Below are 17,655 nucleotides of genomic sequence, written 5' to 3'. Positions count from 1 at the left end.
GCTGCCACAGAGCTAATGAGCATGCTCAGTGAGAATGCGCATGCTCAGCACTCCCAGATCCTTCCTAAGTAGCACAATCTCATAGGTAGCAGCTTTTTATATTAAACATTTAGGCCATTAAATGGGTAGGCCTGGCAGCAACCAGGGCCAGGTTCAATATCTAGGGGTCCATCTCACACAGAACTGGCTTGAGCCCCCATCCAGTAGCCTGGGTATGGCGTAGTGGGGGGCTGTCTGCTCTGTAACCCGGGGTCCCCCTGTGCTGTGCTGTGAGATTCTCACTGAGGGTATGTCTACACTACCCCCCTAGTTCGAACTAGCGGGGTAATGTATGCATACCGAACTTGCTAATGAAGCCCGGGATTTGAATTTCCCGGGCTTCATTAGCATAAAGCCGGCTCCGCCATTTTTAAAAGCCGGCTTGTTCGAACCCCGTGCCGCGCGGCTACACGCGGCACGGGCTAGATAGTTCGAACTACGTAATTATTCTGAACTATCTGTACGCCTCGTGGAACGAGGCGTACAGATAGATCGGAATGGCTACATAATAATCTATGCTGTGCTGTATCCCGGAGAAGCAATAAACCTTCTATTCTAGTGGCTGGTGGAGTCTGTTCTTGTTGCTACGGAGGTGCAGTGTCGGGGGAACCCCTACGCACCGTCACACCAGGAAATTCACACACCCCTGGGCGCCTCTGAGAGGCAATGCTTCCCCACTCGCAAGCACAGAGTCTGAGTGTAGAAAAGAAACTTTTAATGAAAGAGAGAGAAAAGTCACATAGCATTATCTTGGGAAAATACCACAGAGTTCGTAGCCCCCTACCGCACGAGTAACTGTCCCAGCTCAAAAGGATTGAGCAATGTCTTTTGCCGCTCAGGTTCACCAGTCCAACAAGGTAAGGGTTCCATTCACTTCCCCAAACTTTCTCTGTACCCCACGTCAAACACCCCACTTACAGCTCTGTCCAGTCAGTGCAGACCCTGATGACTACTCCTTGAGCCTGAAGCTATACCACCTTTGTGCTGCTCCTACTGGCTGCCTGCCAGATGTTCCTGCCAGCCACTCCACTGGCTGTAATGTGTCTGGCTCCCGGCCAAATCAGTGATTTCAGCTCTTAGGCTATGTCCACACTGGTGGATTATTGAGCAAGAACGGTCATTCTTCCAGAAAGCATCCACACTGCCGGCCCGCAAGAAGATTTACAGTACGGCGTGCTAAGAGAGGGCTTCTTGCACAAGAGCTACGCTGTTTTTTAGCAGGTGTAAGCCCTCTTGCACAGGAGTTCTTGCACAAGAGGGCAGTGTGGATGCTGGCAGGGATTTCTTGTGCAAGAAAGACCTATGGCTAAAATGGCCACCAGAGCTTTCTTGTGCAAGAGAGCGTCCACCCTGCCATGGGTGCTCTTGCGCAAAAGCACATCTTGCACATGGCAGTGTGGACATTTTATTGCGCAAGACTTCTTGCACAAGAACCCTTGAGCAGGACATTCTTGCACAAGAAGCCGCCAGTGTAGTCATAGCCTTAAGCTACGTCTACACTGGCGTGTTCTCAGGCAAAAACTCTTTTGCAGAAGAGTTCTTCTGCAAAAACTCTTTGGCTGTGTCTAGACTGGCCAGTTTTTCCAGAAATTCAGCAGCTTTTCTGGAAAAACTTGCCAGCTGTCTACACTGGCCGCTTGATTTTCCGCAAAAGCACTGACGCTCTACTGTGCGAAATCAGCTGCTTTTCCGGAAAAGCTTTGCCGCTCCCGTTTGGGCAAAAGTCCTTTTTCCGAAAAACTGTTGCAGAAAAGGGCCGGCGTAGACAGCTAACGCTTTTACAAAAAAGCAGAATAAATGGAAAAAAGCGGTTTGGATGCCTGGAGACAGCGTAGGAGCCCCGGACTTCCTGGTAACCCGAGCTCTTAAAGCAGTCGCAGGCTGCTGAGCGTACGTGGCAGGAGCGTGTCTCAGACCTCCGACCTGAGGTCTGCCACAGCGCCCCTGTCCTGCCCAGCAGCATCACAAGCTAGCCATGGCAGCTCCGGGAGGTGAGCCACCTGCAACCCCAGCACAGGAGGCCCCCAGGGGCCACAAAAGTCGGGCTCCCTCCTGGACCCCCAGGGAGCTGGAGACCCTCCTTGACCTATGGCAGGAGGAGGAGGGTCTCCATGATACCTGGTCCCGGCGCCACAACACCGATATCTTTGGCCGAATGGCCGAGGCACTGACCCAACGTGGACACCCTGCCCGGAACATAGATCAAGTCCAGGCGAAGGTTAAGGAGCTGCGACTCGGCTACGTGCAGGCCAGCGAGGGCAGGGGGGCAGGACCAGAAACCTGCCCCCACTATGACCGGCTGCATGCCATCTTTGGCCAGCCAGCCCCTCAAAGACCAAACAGCCTGCCTGACTGACCCATCCTTTCTTCTCTTCCCTGCAGCGGGACCGAGCACAAGCCGGGGACCCTCCAGTCCGGCAGCAGCGGCACCCCCAGCTGCCCAACCACACAGGCACAGGCTCCCCCACCGCGACCAGCTCCTTCGCCAGCACGTCCAAGCGGTGGAGGCAATACAGAGCTCCATTTGGGAGCGCGTCCAGGGGGACCTGCAATGGCGGCAGGAGGCCTGGGGCGCCTTCCAGGCCCAGTGCATGAGGATGGCCGACTCCATGGCCATCCTCACATCACACATCGCGCATGCCATCCACTACGGCATGGCTGTACCCCATGCCCCCGCCATCCCTCCGGTAGCACTGTCCATGCCCCCTGCCGCCCCTGCAATGGCCCCTGCTCCTATGCCCCCGCCTGTCCCTGCAATGGCCCCTGCTCCTATGCCCCCGCCTGTCCCTGCAATGGCCCCTGCTCCTATGCCCCCGCCTGTCCCTGCAATGGCCCCTGCTCCTATGCCCCCGCCTGTCCCTGCAATGGCCCCTGCTCCTATGCCCCCGCCTGTCCCTGCAATGGCCCCTGCTCCTATGCCCTCTCCTGTCCCTGCAATGGCCCCTGCTCCTATGCCCTCTCCTGTCCCTGCTCCTGCCGCCGCTGCTCCAATGCCCCCAGCTCCTGCCGCCCCTGCTCCAATGCCCCCAGCTCCTGCCGCCCCTGCTCCAATGCCTCCTGCTCCTGCCCACCTCCCCATGCAGCCTGCCCTGATGTGGCCTGCCCCGCATGTGCAGGTCTGCCCCCGCAGGAGCACTCGCAGGGGCCACCTTTACCAGTAGCTCCTTCTCCTCCCCGTCCCAGTTGAAGGTCTCCTCCCCCTCCCCCTTGTAAATAAAAAGACTATTTTTCTGTTGATTATTGTGTTGGTTATTGTGTTACTTGAGGTAACTGTAATAAATGATTTGAGATGCCAATTAGCCACCTCAATTTTAAAGGGTTACAAAATGCAGACACCAAATTCTGTATCTATCACCGGTCGTCCCTTTAAGTGGTCATTGGTGTGTGGCGCACAAATAAATACTTGAGACTTTTAAGTAAAATTTAAACCACAACTATATTAACATAGATAACAAACAAGCAAGAAAGGTTAAAAGACGCACACAAAAGAATATGTACGTAGTCTAGACGCAGGGGACGATTGTAGTGTTGCTGGTAACCTCAATCCTTTGGTCCTTCCGGGCCTCGGGAGAGGAGCAGCCAGGAGATCCCTCGAAGACGACTGGAATCGGGTACGTTGACTCGAGCCTTCCGCACGAACCACGAATCCTTTTCCTGTTCTTCGGGACAGCTGGGACAGGCAATGGTGGCCTAAACCCTAGCCTAAACTAAAAAGAAAAACCCTAAACTACGTCCGAAGCACCCGACGAACAGTCACGATGACGGCTGATGTGCTTGGAACCGACGCTTTACAACTGGGGGAGGTAAGGCGGGGGGAAGGGTAGAGGACGGGAGGGAGTCGTATGGGGAGACCCCATCCTGGTGTGCCTGGTGGATGGCAGCTGTGTGGGGCTGTTCAAACGTCTGTGCCTCGGCTGCCATCCATGCAGGGAGGAAGGCCTCCCTACTCCGCTCCACAATGTTGTGGAGCACGCAGCACGCGGCCAGTACCTCCGTTGCATTCCGCTCACCCATATCGAGACAGGTGAGCAAACAACGGAAGCAGGCTTTCAAACGTCCAAAGGCGAGCTCCACCTGATTTCAGGCTCGGTTGAGGCGGTCGTTGAACCAGGCCTGGTTCTGGTCCGGCCGCCCCGTGTAGGGCCGCATTAGCCAGGGCAGCAGGGGGTAGGCCGCGTCCCCGATGACACAGATGGGCATAGGCACATTCCCAACAGTCAAGTCCCGCCGGGGGAAGTAGGTGCCTGCCTCCAGCCTGCGAAAGAGTCCGGAGTTGCAGAGGATGCGGGCGTCGTGTGCCCGGCCGGACCAGCCCCCGTAGATGTCCAGGAAGCGGCCCGGTGGTCCACGAGGGCCTGGAGAACAATAGAGCAGTACCCCTTCCTGTTCGTGGAATGGACTGCTCGATGCTCCGGGGCCCGGACAGGGATGTGGGTTGCATCCAGGGCTCCCCCGCAGTTGGGGAACCCGAGGGCAGCGGAGCCGGCCATGGTACCATCCATGTCGCGCAGGCGGAGGACTCTTGGGAGCAGGACGTCGTTGATGGCGTGGACGACCTGCAGAAGGGTGCAGAAAAACACAAGGGAACACATCACATAAGGCAGGGGTGAGTGTGCGCTCCCTTGGGCCCCTCCCCCGTGATTCCCTCTGTCCTCACGCACGCACACACAAACACACACATACACACCAGGGCCCCCCTCGCCCCATGGCCCCCCCCCCCACCAGCAGGCCTGTGCAAGGGAGGGACGGCCCAAACCCCAGCCTGGATTCTTGGCTGCCCCTGGGCATGGAGTGCAGCACCCTCCTCCCACCCCACTCCCTCTGGGACTTACCTCCATGATGATCACACTGACAGTTGATCTTCCCACCCCGATTTGCTGTGCCACCGAGCGGTAGCTGTCCGGGGTGGCCAGCTTCCACAGCGTGATGGTGACCCTCTTGTTGACGGGGATGGGTGCACGCAGCCGGGTGGTGGTTCTCTGTAGCACGGGGGTTAGCCAGGTGCACAGCTCCAGGAACGTCCGCTTTTGCATGCGGAAATTCCAGAGCCATTGCTGGTCGTCCCATTGCCCGAGGACCAGCCGGTCCCACCAGTCGGTACTGGTGTCCAATCTCCAGACGGCCTCTCCACCCTGGGGTGCTAATGCCACAGGGTCGCCAGGGTCTCCCTGGTGAGGGAGTTGAATGCGATCTCTGCCTCCTGGTCCTGGAACACCAGGGCACCGGCCTGCAGCACGAGGTGCAGGCACTTGGACATGGCCGACAGGGGCCAGAGCAGGCACATGGCCACCCACGGGTCCATGGCAGACAGAGCAGGGCACAAGAAAGAAAACTCAGGGAAAAGCAGTAGGGGGCAAAAGGGTGGAGTCCCCAAAAATCAGAGGGCAACCACCAAACCTGCTATGGCTGTCAGTCCCTGCCAGAGGTCCCAACGCACGGAGCAGGAGACAAACGGCTGTCCAGTGAGACCCCTTTCAGCACGTGTCTGAATGGAGCTCCAGCCGCGCCCCCGGAAAGGTCTGGTGGCCTTCTACCCTCTTCAAAATGGTTCCGGGCTTCTGCTTTTGTGAAAAAGTGCGCCGCCAATCTAGACGCGCTTTTCCGCAAAAGTGCATCATTCTAACGATAACTCCGGGACCAATCTAGACACGTTTTTCCGGAAATACTTTTAACGGAAAACGGAAGAGAGCCATTTTAACCATAGGGCTTTCTTGAGCAAGAAATTCATGTTGCCTTTCTACACTGCTCTCTTGTGCAAGAACAGTTGCGCAAGAGGGCTTATTCCTGAGTGAGAGCATCATAGTTCTTGCGCAAGAAGCCCTGATTTCATACTTTAGAACATCAGTGTTCTTGCGCAATAACTTGCGGTCGGTGTAGACAGGCAGAAAGTTTTGGCGCAAAAGTAGCTGCTTTTGCGCAAAATCGCACCAATGTAGACACAGTCCCAGGCTGTGTCTAGACTGGCCAGTTTTTCCAGAAAATCAGCCAGCCGCTTGAATTTCTGCAAAAGCACTGACGATCTTACGTAAGATTGTCAGTGTTCTTGCGGAAATTCTATGCTGCTCCCGTTCGGGCAAAAGTCCTTTTGTGCAAAACTTTTGGGCAAAAGGGCCAGTGTAGACAGCTCAGATTTGTTTTCCGTAAAAAAGCCCAGATCGCGAAAATGGCGATCGGGGCTTTTTTCCGGAAAAGCGCATCTAGATTGGCACGGACGCTTTTCCGCAAAAAGTGCTTTGCGGAAAAGCGTCCGTGCCAATCTAGACGCTCTGTTCCGAAAATGCTTTTAACAGAAAACTTTTCCATTAAAAGCATTTCCGGAAAATCATGCCAGTCTAGACGTAGCCCCCATGGAATCTGCTTTATGTCTGTCTTTAGAACAGGGTGGGAAGGAGAGAAGACAGGTTAAACCACTCTTACAGCTCGGCTGTGTCTACATTGGCACCCCTTTCCGGAAAAGGGATGCTAATGAGACACTTCGGAATTGCAAATGCCGCGGGGGATTTAAATATCCCCCACGGCATTTGCATGAACATGGCTGCCACTTTTTTCCGGCTCGGGGTTTTGCCGGAGAAAAGCGCCAGTCTAGACGGGATCTTGCGGAAAATAAGCCCCTTTCCGGAGATCCCTTATTCTGGTGCTCGGGGCCTTCCCTGACGCGAGGCATGCTGGGAAGCGTAGTTCTGTTCTGCTCCACTTCTTCCCACTCATGCGGTCTCCTATTGGCTGGAGTGGGACGCTACTCTCACTGATTGGCGGGTGCAGAGTGCATTGATGGCGGGCCAGGGGATGCGTGGGAGGCAGTGTGTGGAACTCCCAGCTACAGGACAGAGGGGGCAAAGAGCACCCATCCCCTTTGCGGGCTGGTCTCAATGACGGTACAGGCAGGCACTCCAGGGGAGGCACAACTAAGGTGAGGAGGCCATGCCCTGGGGTGCTCGCCTGGGCCTTTGCTCTGCCCCAGTGCGGTGCCAGTGTGGCTCCTCTGTGGGCATGTGTCAGAGACTTTCAAAACCTTTAATTAACTCCCCCCAACAATCTGTCCATAGGGCCCAACTACCGGTGCTGACTCAGTTGGTGCAGCTAAACCAGGGGTCAGCAAACTTTCTGAAGTGGCATGCCAAGATTTAACCCTCCTGCCCTGGGCCTTGCTACGCTCTTGGGAGAGGGGGAGGGGCTCTCTCCACCAGGGTCAATGCAAACCTTTTCATGTACTATCAGTTGCTAATAGAAATTCATCATTAATCACATAATTATGGCCACGCACTTTTGCTATTGCTGCATTTGGGGAGAATGGTTTAATGTAAATTACTAACAGATTATGCATTGTAACTTTCTCCTTTTAGTTATCACACTTCATTTTAAATAAAGTAAAATAATATGTCCAACACAAAAAGGTTTCAATGTTTTCTTTATTTAGGGCAGGGTGGGGAATCTTTTTTGAATCAGGAGCCACTGACCAACAGAAAAATCTGTTGGGAACTTCACATGTGAGAAGGGGGGGAAACAAACAAAAAAAAACCCAACCCTCCCAAAAAAACCCAACCCTCACTGTTGTGACACCAAGCTGAGACACCTCACTCTTCAGGCACTCCAGACCCCACTGGGTGAGGGGCAGGGATAGGCAGGACTGAGGTTCCAAGCTTCCCATAGGCTAGATTTATTTTTCTGGAGTTTCAGAGTTAGTGGATTTTATGGCTCCCCTTAGGCTCTGTGGTGAGAACAAACATGAGGGATTCAGTGTGCGGGACAGGAAGTGGGATAGGGATGTGGGTGCAGGATCTGGGCGAAAGGTGGGGTGCAGGACGAGGTGAGAAGGCTAGGGTGTGGAAGGGAGTTTGGCAGCAAGAGAGAATGTGAGTTGGAGGTATAAGAGGGAGTTTGGGAGTGGGAGGGTGTTTGGGAGAGTGATGCAGAAAAGGTGAAAGGGGAGATTGCAGCCAAATAGCTAATTGGGGAGGGAGGCAAAGAAGTGGGGAGTAAAGGAAAGTGCAGCATTTGCAAAGTAAAATTATATCCCCATCCCATCTTCCCTCTGCTCCAGCCTTGCTCCCCTCAGGCCCATAATCCCTCTCCAGTTTGATTCTCTGCATTACCCCATGCCTAGGGTTGCCAGACGGTTTCAACAAAAATACCGGACACACTTAACATTCCATCACAATCTACATTTGTGACGTAGTGGGGGTACTTGCTGGGCTGTGGTGACCCCTGCTGTCTGGAGCAAGACCCAGCAGGGAAAACCTCGCTAGGCAGAGGTAATGCCAAACTTGTTGAGCCAGGGGCCAGACACCCCCCATGGAGAGGAACAAAGGAAGGTGGAATGCTGCCCTGACTGGGGGGCAGGGCTGCAAGGGAATTTAGTTAGTTACTGTGGGAGAGCATGGAGGAGAGCCTAGGAGAAGGGGCTGGAGTTTAGGGGCCCAGTCTCCCCCATCTCAAGGGGGCCTGAGGCATCCTAGCCCAGCTCTGTGAACAGACTACATCTGTGCTGTGCTGTATCCGGGAGAGGCAATAAACTTCCTCTATTCCACCGGCTGGTGCAGTCTGTTTGTGCCATTTCGGGGTGCAGGAGACGGGGAACCCCCAACGCACCGTCACACTGGTGTCAGAAGTGGGATGCACTGCACCCCGTGGATGAAGCTCCCAGCGGCAAGCGACTTCGGAATTGCAAATGCCGCGGGGGATTTAAATATCCCCCACGGCATTTGCATGAACATGGCTGCCACTTTTTTCCGGCTCGGGGTTTTGCCGGAGAAAAGCGCCAGTCTAGACGGGATCTTGCGGAAAATAAGCCCCTTTCCGGAGATCCCTTATTCTGGTGCTCGGGGCCTTCCCTGACGCGAGGCATGCTGGGAAGCGTAGTTCTGTTCTGCTCCACTTCTTCCCACTCATGCGGTCTCCTATTGGCTGGAGTGGGACGCTACTCTCACTGATTGGCGGGTGCAGAGTGCATTGATGGCGGGCCAGGGGATGCGTGGGAGGCAGTGTGTGGAACTCCCAGCTACAGGACAGAGGGGGCAAAGAGCACCCATCCCCTTTGCGGGCTGGTCTCAATGACGGTACAGGCAGGCACTCCAGGGGAGGCACAACTAAGGTGAGGAGGCCATGCCCTGGGGTGCTCGCCTGGGCCTTTGCTCTGCCCCAGTGCGGTGCCAGTGTGGCTCCTCTGTGGGCATGTGTCAGAGACTTTCAAAACCTTTAATTAACTCCCCCCAACAATCTGTCCATAGGGCCCAACTACCGGTGCTGACTCAGTTGGTGCAGCTAAACCAGGGGTCAGCAAACTTTCTGAAGTGGCATGCCAAGATTTAACCCTCCTGCCCTGGGCCTTGCTACGCTCTTGGGAGAGGGGGAGGGGCTCTCTCCACCAGGGTCAATGCAAACCTTTTCATGTACTATCAGTTGCTAATAGAAATTCATCATTAATCACATAATTATGGCCACGCACTTTTGCTATTGCTGCATTTGGGGAGAATGGTTTAATGTAAATTACTAACAGATTATGCATTGTAACTTTCTCCTTTTAGTTATCACACTTCATTTTAAATAAAGTAAAATAATATGTCCAACACAAAAAGGTTTCAATGTTTTCTTTATTTAGGGCAGGGTGGGGAATCTTTTTTGAATCAGGAGCCACTGACCAACAGAAAAATCTGTTGGGAACTTCACATGTGAGAAGGGGGGGAAACAAACAAAAAAAAACCCAACCCTCCCAAAAAAACCCAACCCTCACTGTTGTGACACCAAGCTGAGACACCTCACTCTTCAGGCACTCCAGACCCCACTGGGTGAGGGGCAGGGATAGGCAGGACTGAGGTTCCAAGCTTCCCATAGGCTAGATTTATTTTTCTGGAGTTTCAGAGTTAGTGGATTTTATGGCTCCCCTTAGGCTCTGTGGTGAGAACAAACATGAGGGATTCAGTGTGCGGGACAGGAAGTGGGATAGGGATGTGGGTGCAGGATCTGGGCGAAAGGTGGGGTGCAGGACGAGGTGAGAAGGCTAGGGTGTGGAAGGGAGTTTGGCAGCAAGAGAGAATGTGAGTTGGAGGTATAAGAGGGAGTTTGGGAGTGGGAGGGTGTTTGGGAGAGTGATGCAGAAAAGGTGAAAGGGGAGATTGCAGCCAAATAGCTAATTGGGGAGGGAGGCAAAGAAGTGGGGAGTAAAGGAAAGTGCAGCATTTGCAAAGTAAAATTATATCCCCATCCCATCTTCCCTCTGCTCCAGCCTTGCTCCCCTCAGGCCCATAATCCCTCTCCAGTTTGATTCTCTGCATTACCCCATGCCTAGGGTTGCCAGACGGTTTCAACAAAAATACCGGACACACTTAACATTCCATCACAATCTACATTTGTGACGTAGTGGGGGTACTTGCTGGGCTGTGGTGACCCCTGCTGTCTGGAGCAAGACCCAGCAGGGAAAACCTCGCTAGGCAGAGGTAATGCCAAACTTGTTGAGCCAGGGGCCAGACACCCCCCATGGAGAGGAACAAAGGAAGGTGGAATGCTGCCCTGACTGGGGGGCAGGGCTGCAAGGGAATTTAGTTAGTTACTGTGGGAGAGCATGGAGGAGAGCCTAGGAGAAGGGGCTGGAGTTTAGGGGCCCAGTCTCCCCCATCTCAAGGGGGCCTGAGGCATCCTAGCCCAGCTCTGTGAACAGACTACATCTGTGCTGTGCTGTATCCGGGAGAGGCAATAAACTTCCTCTATTCCACCGGCTGGTGCAGTCTGTTTGTGCCATTTCGGGGTGCAGGAGACGGGGAACCCCCAACGCACCGTCACACTGGTGTCAGAAGTGGGATGCACTGCACCCCGTGGATGAAGCTCCCAGCGGCAAGCGACAAGGCGCAGTAGAAGCAAGAGCCCTGGAGCCAGGCGTGCTGGAGACAGAGCGAAGCGGTTCCTGGGAATCGTGGGGCGCTGCAGCACTAGACTGGTGAGTCTGCACCGAGGGGCAGATGGCCTACGCCCGACTCTTGAAGGCAGAGCTGGTGGGGCTGTGCAGAGAGAGGGGCTTGCCTGTGCAGAAAGCAACCAAGGCCCAGCTGATTGCCCAGCTGGAAGATAATGACCAGCCACAGGGCCAGGATCTTGTCCCCAGGGGAAGCAGCCAGACCCCCCCTGAGAGTGTGTCAGGCTCAGAGAGGGGGAGGAGCGCTGGAACCCAACGGAGAGATGAGACAGCGTCTCCCGGGAGGCCTGCAAGCCGTAGCCCATCTAGGGCAGGGGCCAGCCCAGCGGAGCTGCGGCGGCTGGAGATCCAGCTGCGGATCAGGGAATTGGAAGCAGAGGACCGAGAGAGGGACCGCCAGGACCGAGAGAGGGAGCGCCAAGATCGAGAGAAGGAGCGCCAAGATCGAGAGAGGCAGCGACAGCATGAGCTGGCCATGGCAGAGCGGAGAACGGGCGGGGCACCGGCTGCGCCAAGTGCGGATGGGCCCCAGGGTCCCAGGACTGCCAGACGCTTGGAGAGGCTCGTGGTGGCCCAACTGAAGGACATGGGTGACATAGACGGGTTCCTCAGCTCCTTTGAGAGGGCCTGTGGACTGCAACGGGTCCCCCCAGCTGACTGGCTGCAGGAGCTCATCCCCGCACTGAACCAGGAGGCGGCCGGAGTGCTCAGTCAGCTGGAGGACCTACAGCCAGGGGATTACAACCGAGTCAAGGAGGCCCTGCTGCACAAGTTCGGGCTGACCCCCGAGATGTACAGGAAGAAGTTCCGGGGGGTACAGAAAGGGCCACGGGAGACCTATGTGGACCTGGCCTCCTGCCTGGCGCAATACTGCCGCAAGTGGGTGTCTGGAGTCAGAGCCCAGACCGCAGAGGAGCTGCTCAAGCTGGTCATGATGGAGCAGTTCTATGAAGCGTGCCCACCCAAACTGAGGCTGTGGCTCAAGGACCGGAGACCAGAGAACCCCCAGGAGGCCGGGAGACTGGCGGATGAGTTCACGGAGAGCCGGTCTGGGTGTGAACGGGAGTCCCGGAGAGAAAGGGAACCACGCAGAGACCGGATCTCGGCTGAGCGACGGAGGGAGTCAACTACGGGGCGAGACCAAGGAACAGGTCGTCTGCGCCCCAGAGAACCAGCCAGGGCCTGGACAGAGACAGCCCAAAGCCTAACTTGCCATCGCTGTGGGCAAAAAGGCCACAAGAGGGATCAGTGCACCAGGTCCCAGGACCGGGGACTTTCCAGGGTTAACTGGCTGGGGCGGGAGGAAGGGCAGGCTGCCCCAGAGGCAGGGGCTGGCAGGCAAACCTCAGCTCAGAGAGAGGGGAAGGATGCTCAGTGCACCTCCCCTGGGAGGTCTGATTCTCAGGAGGCGGATTTCTCCGTGTACCGGGTGGGGGCAGGACGGCCCCTGCGGAGCGAGTGCCTCATACCCCTGGAGGTGGATGGTAGGAAGGTGACAGGCTTCTGGGACACGGGGGCAGAGGTGACTCTGGCCCGATCCGACATAGTGGCCCCAGAGCGGATACTACCCCACGCGCAGCTGACCCTGAAGGGCATAGACGGGTCCCCGTTTAAGGTGCCTGTAGCCAGGGTGCATCTGAAATGGGGGGCCAAGGAGGGCCTCAAGGAAGTGGGGGTGCACCCGCACTTGCCCACCGAGGTGCTGATGGGGAATGACCTAGAGGAGTGGCCCCATGAATCCCAGCGGGCTCTAGTCACTACCCGGAGCCAGAGCCAGCGGGGGGCTGACAACGTGGGTCCAGGGAAGGACTCCTGGCAGCGTCCTCAGGGTCCCATCCCAGTGGACACGGGGTCCAGCCAGGCTGGGACTCCGGACCTAGGCAGAGGTGGGGGACAGGTCCCGATCCCTGCCTCAGCAGCTGAATTCCAGGCTGAGGTGCAGGCAGACCCCTCCTTGCAGAGGCTGAGGGACCAGGCTGGCCTCCATGCAGCTCAGCCCCGGGGGAGAGGTGGCCAGGAGAGATTCCTGCGGGAGCATGGGCTCCTGTTCCGTGAGTGGCTCCCCCCCAGGAAGGCGAGGGCATGGGGGGTCCAGCGGCAGCTGGTCGTCCCCCGAAAGTATCGCCTCAAGCTGCTGTATTTGGCCCACGATGTCCCCGTTGGGGGCCACCGGGGGATCCGGAGCACCCGGCTGAAGCTGCTCCAGCACTTCTATTGGCCGGGAATCTTTACAGCCGTGCAGCGGTACTGCCGGTCCTGTGACTCCTGCCAGAGGGGCGGGAAGGCCCAAGACAGGAGGAAAGCGGCTTGGGGGTCTCTACCCCAGATAGACCCTCTGGGCTTGCTGAGAGAGTTATGGGAGGGGAAGACCTCCCTGGATGGAGCTTCGGGGGTGGAAGCCGCCCTGGTTGTCCAGAGAAGGCTCACTGGGCTCATGGCCCCGGCCCGAGAGACCCTGGCCAGAGATCAAGGCCAGCGGAAGGGTGGGTGTGACCCCCGAGGACAGGCCTGCGCCAGTCGCCCTGGAGCGGGGCGGCGAGTGGACAGAGGGAAGCCAGCTCATGTGGGGCCTTGCCACGGCCGGCCCGAGTCAAGGGGAGCACCCATGTCCCCAGGGCGGGTTCCCACGCAGAGGACCCGAACTTCCCTAGGTCACGAGCGGAGTGACCCTGCTCAGTTCGCTCTCGGAGGGGGGAGAACTGTGACGTAGTGGGGGTACTTGCTGGGCTGTGGTGACCCTGCTGTCTGGAGCAAGACCCAGCAGGGAAAACCTCGCTAGGCAGAGGTAATGCCAAACTTGTTGAGCCAGGGGCCAGACACCCCCCATGGAGAGGAAAAAAGGAAGGTGGAATGCTGCCCTGACTGGGGGGCAGGGCTGCAAGGGAATTTAGTTAGTTACTGTGGGAGAGCATGGAGGAGAGCCTAGGAGAAGGGGCTGGAGTTTAGGGGCCCAGTCTCCCCCATCTCAAGGGGGCCTGAGGCATCCTAGCCCAGCTCTGTGAACAGACTACATCTGTGCTGTGCTGTATCCGGGAGAGGCAATAAACTTCCTCTATTCCACCGGCTGGTGCAGTCTGTTTGTGCCATTTCGGGGTGCAGGAGACGGGGAACCCCCAACGCGCCGTCACAACATTACATCTTATTTAGAAAATACTGGACACTTATATTTTCTCATTTCTATTTTCTCAATTTGTTTCCTGAACAGAAAGCTCAAATATTGGACTGTTCGGTTCAAAACCGGACACCTGGCAACCCTACCCATGCTCCTCGGTGCAACCCCTGTCCTCTCCCATCCTGACCCCTGCATCCTCCTTCCCCTGCCCTCCTGCTCCCACATCCTTGGCCCTCCAGCACACTCACCAGCAGGGAGCAGTGCTGGAGCAAGGAGAAGTGGGAGGGGGCAGAGTCTCTTCCCTGTCTGGCCCAGCCAGGAGGCAGCCCCAGGGGGACACACACACGTACCTCTCCTGCCCACTCTCCCCCAGCAGGCAGCTGGACCTGGTGCTGCAGCCTGAAGCTGCGTGGCTGAGGCTCGAGCTGCAGCATGGGTTCCCCGCTTCTTGGGAGGAAGGGGCGGGGCTGAACTCCCGCCCTGCATGCTAGTAAAAATCAGCTCACATGCCGCTTGTGGTATGCATGCAGGGGCAGCCGACCTCTGATCTAAACCATTGATGCTGGGAGAGATTGTCTTTGGGATGTGATGTTTTTTATTATAAGCATCCATGAGACATGAAAGAAAGGAATTTTTAAAGTGCATTTTAAACCAAGGCCCCAATGTCTGATGTGTTTTGGATAAATATCACAGCAACACACAGCAACTCTTTCCCGTACCTTAAGGTCAAGTCTACACGGGCACTTTACAGCTCCAACTTTCTAGTTCAGGGGTGTGAAAAAACACCCCTGTCCCTGAGCGCAGTAAGTTACAGCACTGTAAAGCGTCAGTGTAAACCTGCTGTTAACTACTCCCCTCCTGGAGGTGGTTTACACAGAGCGCTGGGAGAGCTCTCTTCCCCTCGCCTACTGTGGCCACACATGGGCTGTGTCTAGACTGGCAAGTTTTTCCGCAAAATCAGCCGCTTTTCTGGAAAAACTTGCCAGCTGTCTACACTGGCCACTTGAATTTCCGGAAAAGCACTGACAATCTCATGTAAGATCGTCAGTGCTTTTCTGGAAATACTATGCTGCTCCCGTTCGGGCAAAAGTCTTTTTCTGAAAGACTTTTGTGCAAAAGGGCCAGTGTAGACAGCACAGTAGTGTTTTCCGCAAAAAAGCCCCAATTGTGAAAATGGCGATCAGGGCTTTTGCGGAAAAGTGCGTCTAGATTGGCCATGGACGCTTTTCTGCAAAAAGTGCTTTTGCGGAAAAGCATCCTGCCAATCTAGAACCGCTTTTCCGAAAATGCTTTTAACGGAAATTTTTCCGTTAAAAGCATTTCCGGAAAATCATGCCAGTGTAGACATAGCCTTAGGGTATGTCTACACTAGCCCCTTAGTTTGAACTAGGGATGCTAACATAGACATTCGAAGTTTTAAATGAAGCCTGGGATTTAAATATCCCGGGCTTTATTTGCATGTTCCCGTCCGGCTGCAATTTTTAAATTTCATTAGTTTGAAGTAACTGCCTGTGGCTACATGTGGCAGTGAAACGGCAATTCCTCTTAAAATCAGGAATAAGGGATCTTCCAGCAAAGGCTGTATTTTCCGAAAGATCCCGTCTAGACTGGTGCTTTTTTCCGGCAAAGCCCCGAGCCGGAAAAAAGCGGCAGCCATGTTTATACAAATGAAGCGAGGGAGATTTAAATCCCCACTGCATTTGCAATTCCGACTTGTCTCATCTACATCCCTTTTCCGGAAAAGGAGTGCAGTGTAGACACTGCTGGGGGCTAGTGTAGACATACCCTTTCAGTTTAATGTGCTTCTGCAGTCTGTGCAGTTGGCAAATGCCTGTTTTCCATGGTTTCGTGACCCCTTCAGTGCTGCTTGAGCAGATTTGAGGCTGTGCTGATAGCTCTAGCCGGTGAGAAGGCTCTTTCACTTTGAAGTGATTCTATCTCCTCTGGCTGCAGCAGCCAGCTGTGGGGGAGACAGCATGAAGGGTCACAACAGGGGCAAGGGCGCCATTTTGGGAAGGCTGGGGGTGGCAGCAACCATGTGCTCCAGGATGCGGCTTGCTTTTCATCCCATTCCCTGGACACTAAGGCTGCATCTAGACTGGCAAGTTTTTCCACAAAAGCAGCTGCTTTTGCAGAAAAACTTGCCAGCTGTTTACACTGGCCACTTGAATTTGTGCAAGAACACTGACGATCTCATGTAAGATTGTCAGTGTTCTTGAGCATATACTATGCTGCTCCCGTTCGGGAAAAAGCCCTCTTGCACAAATGTTTTTGTGCAAGAGGGCCAGTGTAAACAGCTAAAAACTGTTTTGCGCAAAAAAGCCCTGATGGCGAAAATGGCGATTGGGGCTTTCTTGCGCAAAACCACGTCTAGATTGACATGGACTCTTTTCTGCAAAAAGTGCTTTTGCGCAAAAGCATCCGTGCCAATCCAGATGCTCTTTTCCACACATGCTTTTAACGGAAAAGTTTAACGGACAATCATGGCAGTCTAGACGCAGCCTAAAGATGTGTCTAGACTACAGGGTTTTGTCAACAAAAGTGGACATAATGTCGGCAGAACTCAGCAGTTTTGTCGATGGTGGTAAACATCATTCTACGAGGAATAATGCCTTTTGTTGACAGTTCTGTCGACAGAAGGCGTTATTGCATCTACACTGTTCTTTGTGTCTACACTGTCATGTCGACAAAGTGGCTTGCTTTGTCGACAGAACTGGCTGTAGTCTAGACGCTCTTTGTCGACAGAAGTTTTGTCAACAGTATCTGTCGACAAAGCCTCTGTCAACAAAAGCCTGTAGTTTAGCTGTACCCTAAGGCAGAGAGGGGAAAGTGCTTGCAATCTGTGCATGAGTCTCACACCTGGCTGGGGAGCTCCCTTCTCAGCCAGATGTGGGAGGCATGCATGGAATGCAAGCACGTTCTCCTTACTCCCTTCATGTCTGGGGAACTGGATGAAAAACTAGTCACATTCCAGAGCACACAGCTCCTGCCCTCCTAACCTCCTGAAATGGTGCCCTTGAACAGAGGTAGAATGAAAGGGTATGTCTACACTACAGCACTAATTCAAACTAACTTAATTCGAATTAGTTAATTCGAACTAAGCTAATTCGAACTAGTGCATCTAGACCGAAAAACTAGTTCGAATTAGTGTTTTGCTAATTCGAACTAGCATGTCCACATTGAGTGGACCCTGAACCGAGGTTAAGGATGGCCGGAACAGGTGCCGGCAGGGCATCAGATTAGCACTTAGAGCACGGAGCTGCTGTCTCAGGCTAGCCAAGGGCTGTGCTTAAAGGGACCCTACCCCCACCCCGGACAGACAGTTCTCAGATGTTCCCCGCTCGCTTGTCTAACTCGATGAGGGACAGCAAAGCAGTCCTGGCTTGGAGTGCCCTGAATGCCCACACTCGGCACATCACAGCACTCGGCCATCAGTCTGGCTGCACTTGCCGCAGGCTACAGGAAAGCTTCCTCCCCATCGGGGGCTCGTACCCCATTCCTCCCTCACCTTCTTCCACTTACCGCTCCCTAGCCCCCCTTCCTGATGTACAAAATAAAGGACACGTGTGTTCAAAAATAGAAACTCTCTTTATTGAAC

The 17,655-nt window shown here is 54.9% G+C and overlaps 1 protein-coding gene across 1 annotated transcript; it reads right to left on the bottom strand.

The window, feature by feature from the left end:
- Nucleotides 1-3,386: 3,386 nt before the first annotated feature.
- Nucleotides 3,387-6,134, bottom strand: LOC142819573 (uncharacterized). Its single transcript, XM_075907626.1, has 2 exons — nucleotides 4,872-6,134; nucleotides 3,387-4,595 (listed from the first exon to the last, which is right to left on the bottom strand). Exons 1-2 carry the CDS (start codon nucleotides 5,070-5,072, stop codon nucleotides 4,257-4,259), a joined length of 540 nt encoding a protein of 179 aa, XP_075763741.1. The 5' UTR covers nucleotides 5,073-6,134; the 3' UTR covers nucleotides 3,387-4,256.
- Nucleotides 6,135-17,655: the final 11,521 nt, after the last annotated feature.

Source organism: Pelodiscus sinensis, chromosome 24 (genome assembly GCF_049634645.1).
Source record: "Pelodiscus sinensis isolate JC-2024 chromosome 24, ASM4963464v1, whole genome shotgun sequence".
In the NCBI taxonomy this organism is placed as follows: Eukaryota; Metazoa; Chordata; order Testudines; family Trionychidae; genus Pelodiscus; species Pelodiscus sinensis.
Note: the sequence above shows the minus strand (reverse complement) of the source record. Positions and strands in the feature narration are given on the sequence as shown.

Excerpts from the sequence above, each read along its gene's own strand:
- LOC142819573 (XM_075907626.1), bottom strand. The coding sequence starts at position 5,072 with ATGCAAAAGCGGACGTTCCTGGAGCTGTGCACCTGGCTAACCCCCGTG. Across the intron at positions 4,596-4,871 it reads TCAGTGTGATCATCATGGAG|GTCGTCCACGCCATCAACGA; the intron begins GTAAGTCCCAGA and ends ACCCTTCTGCAG.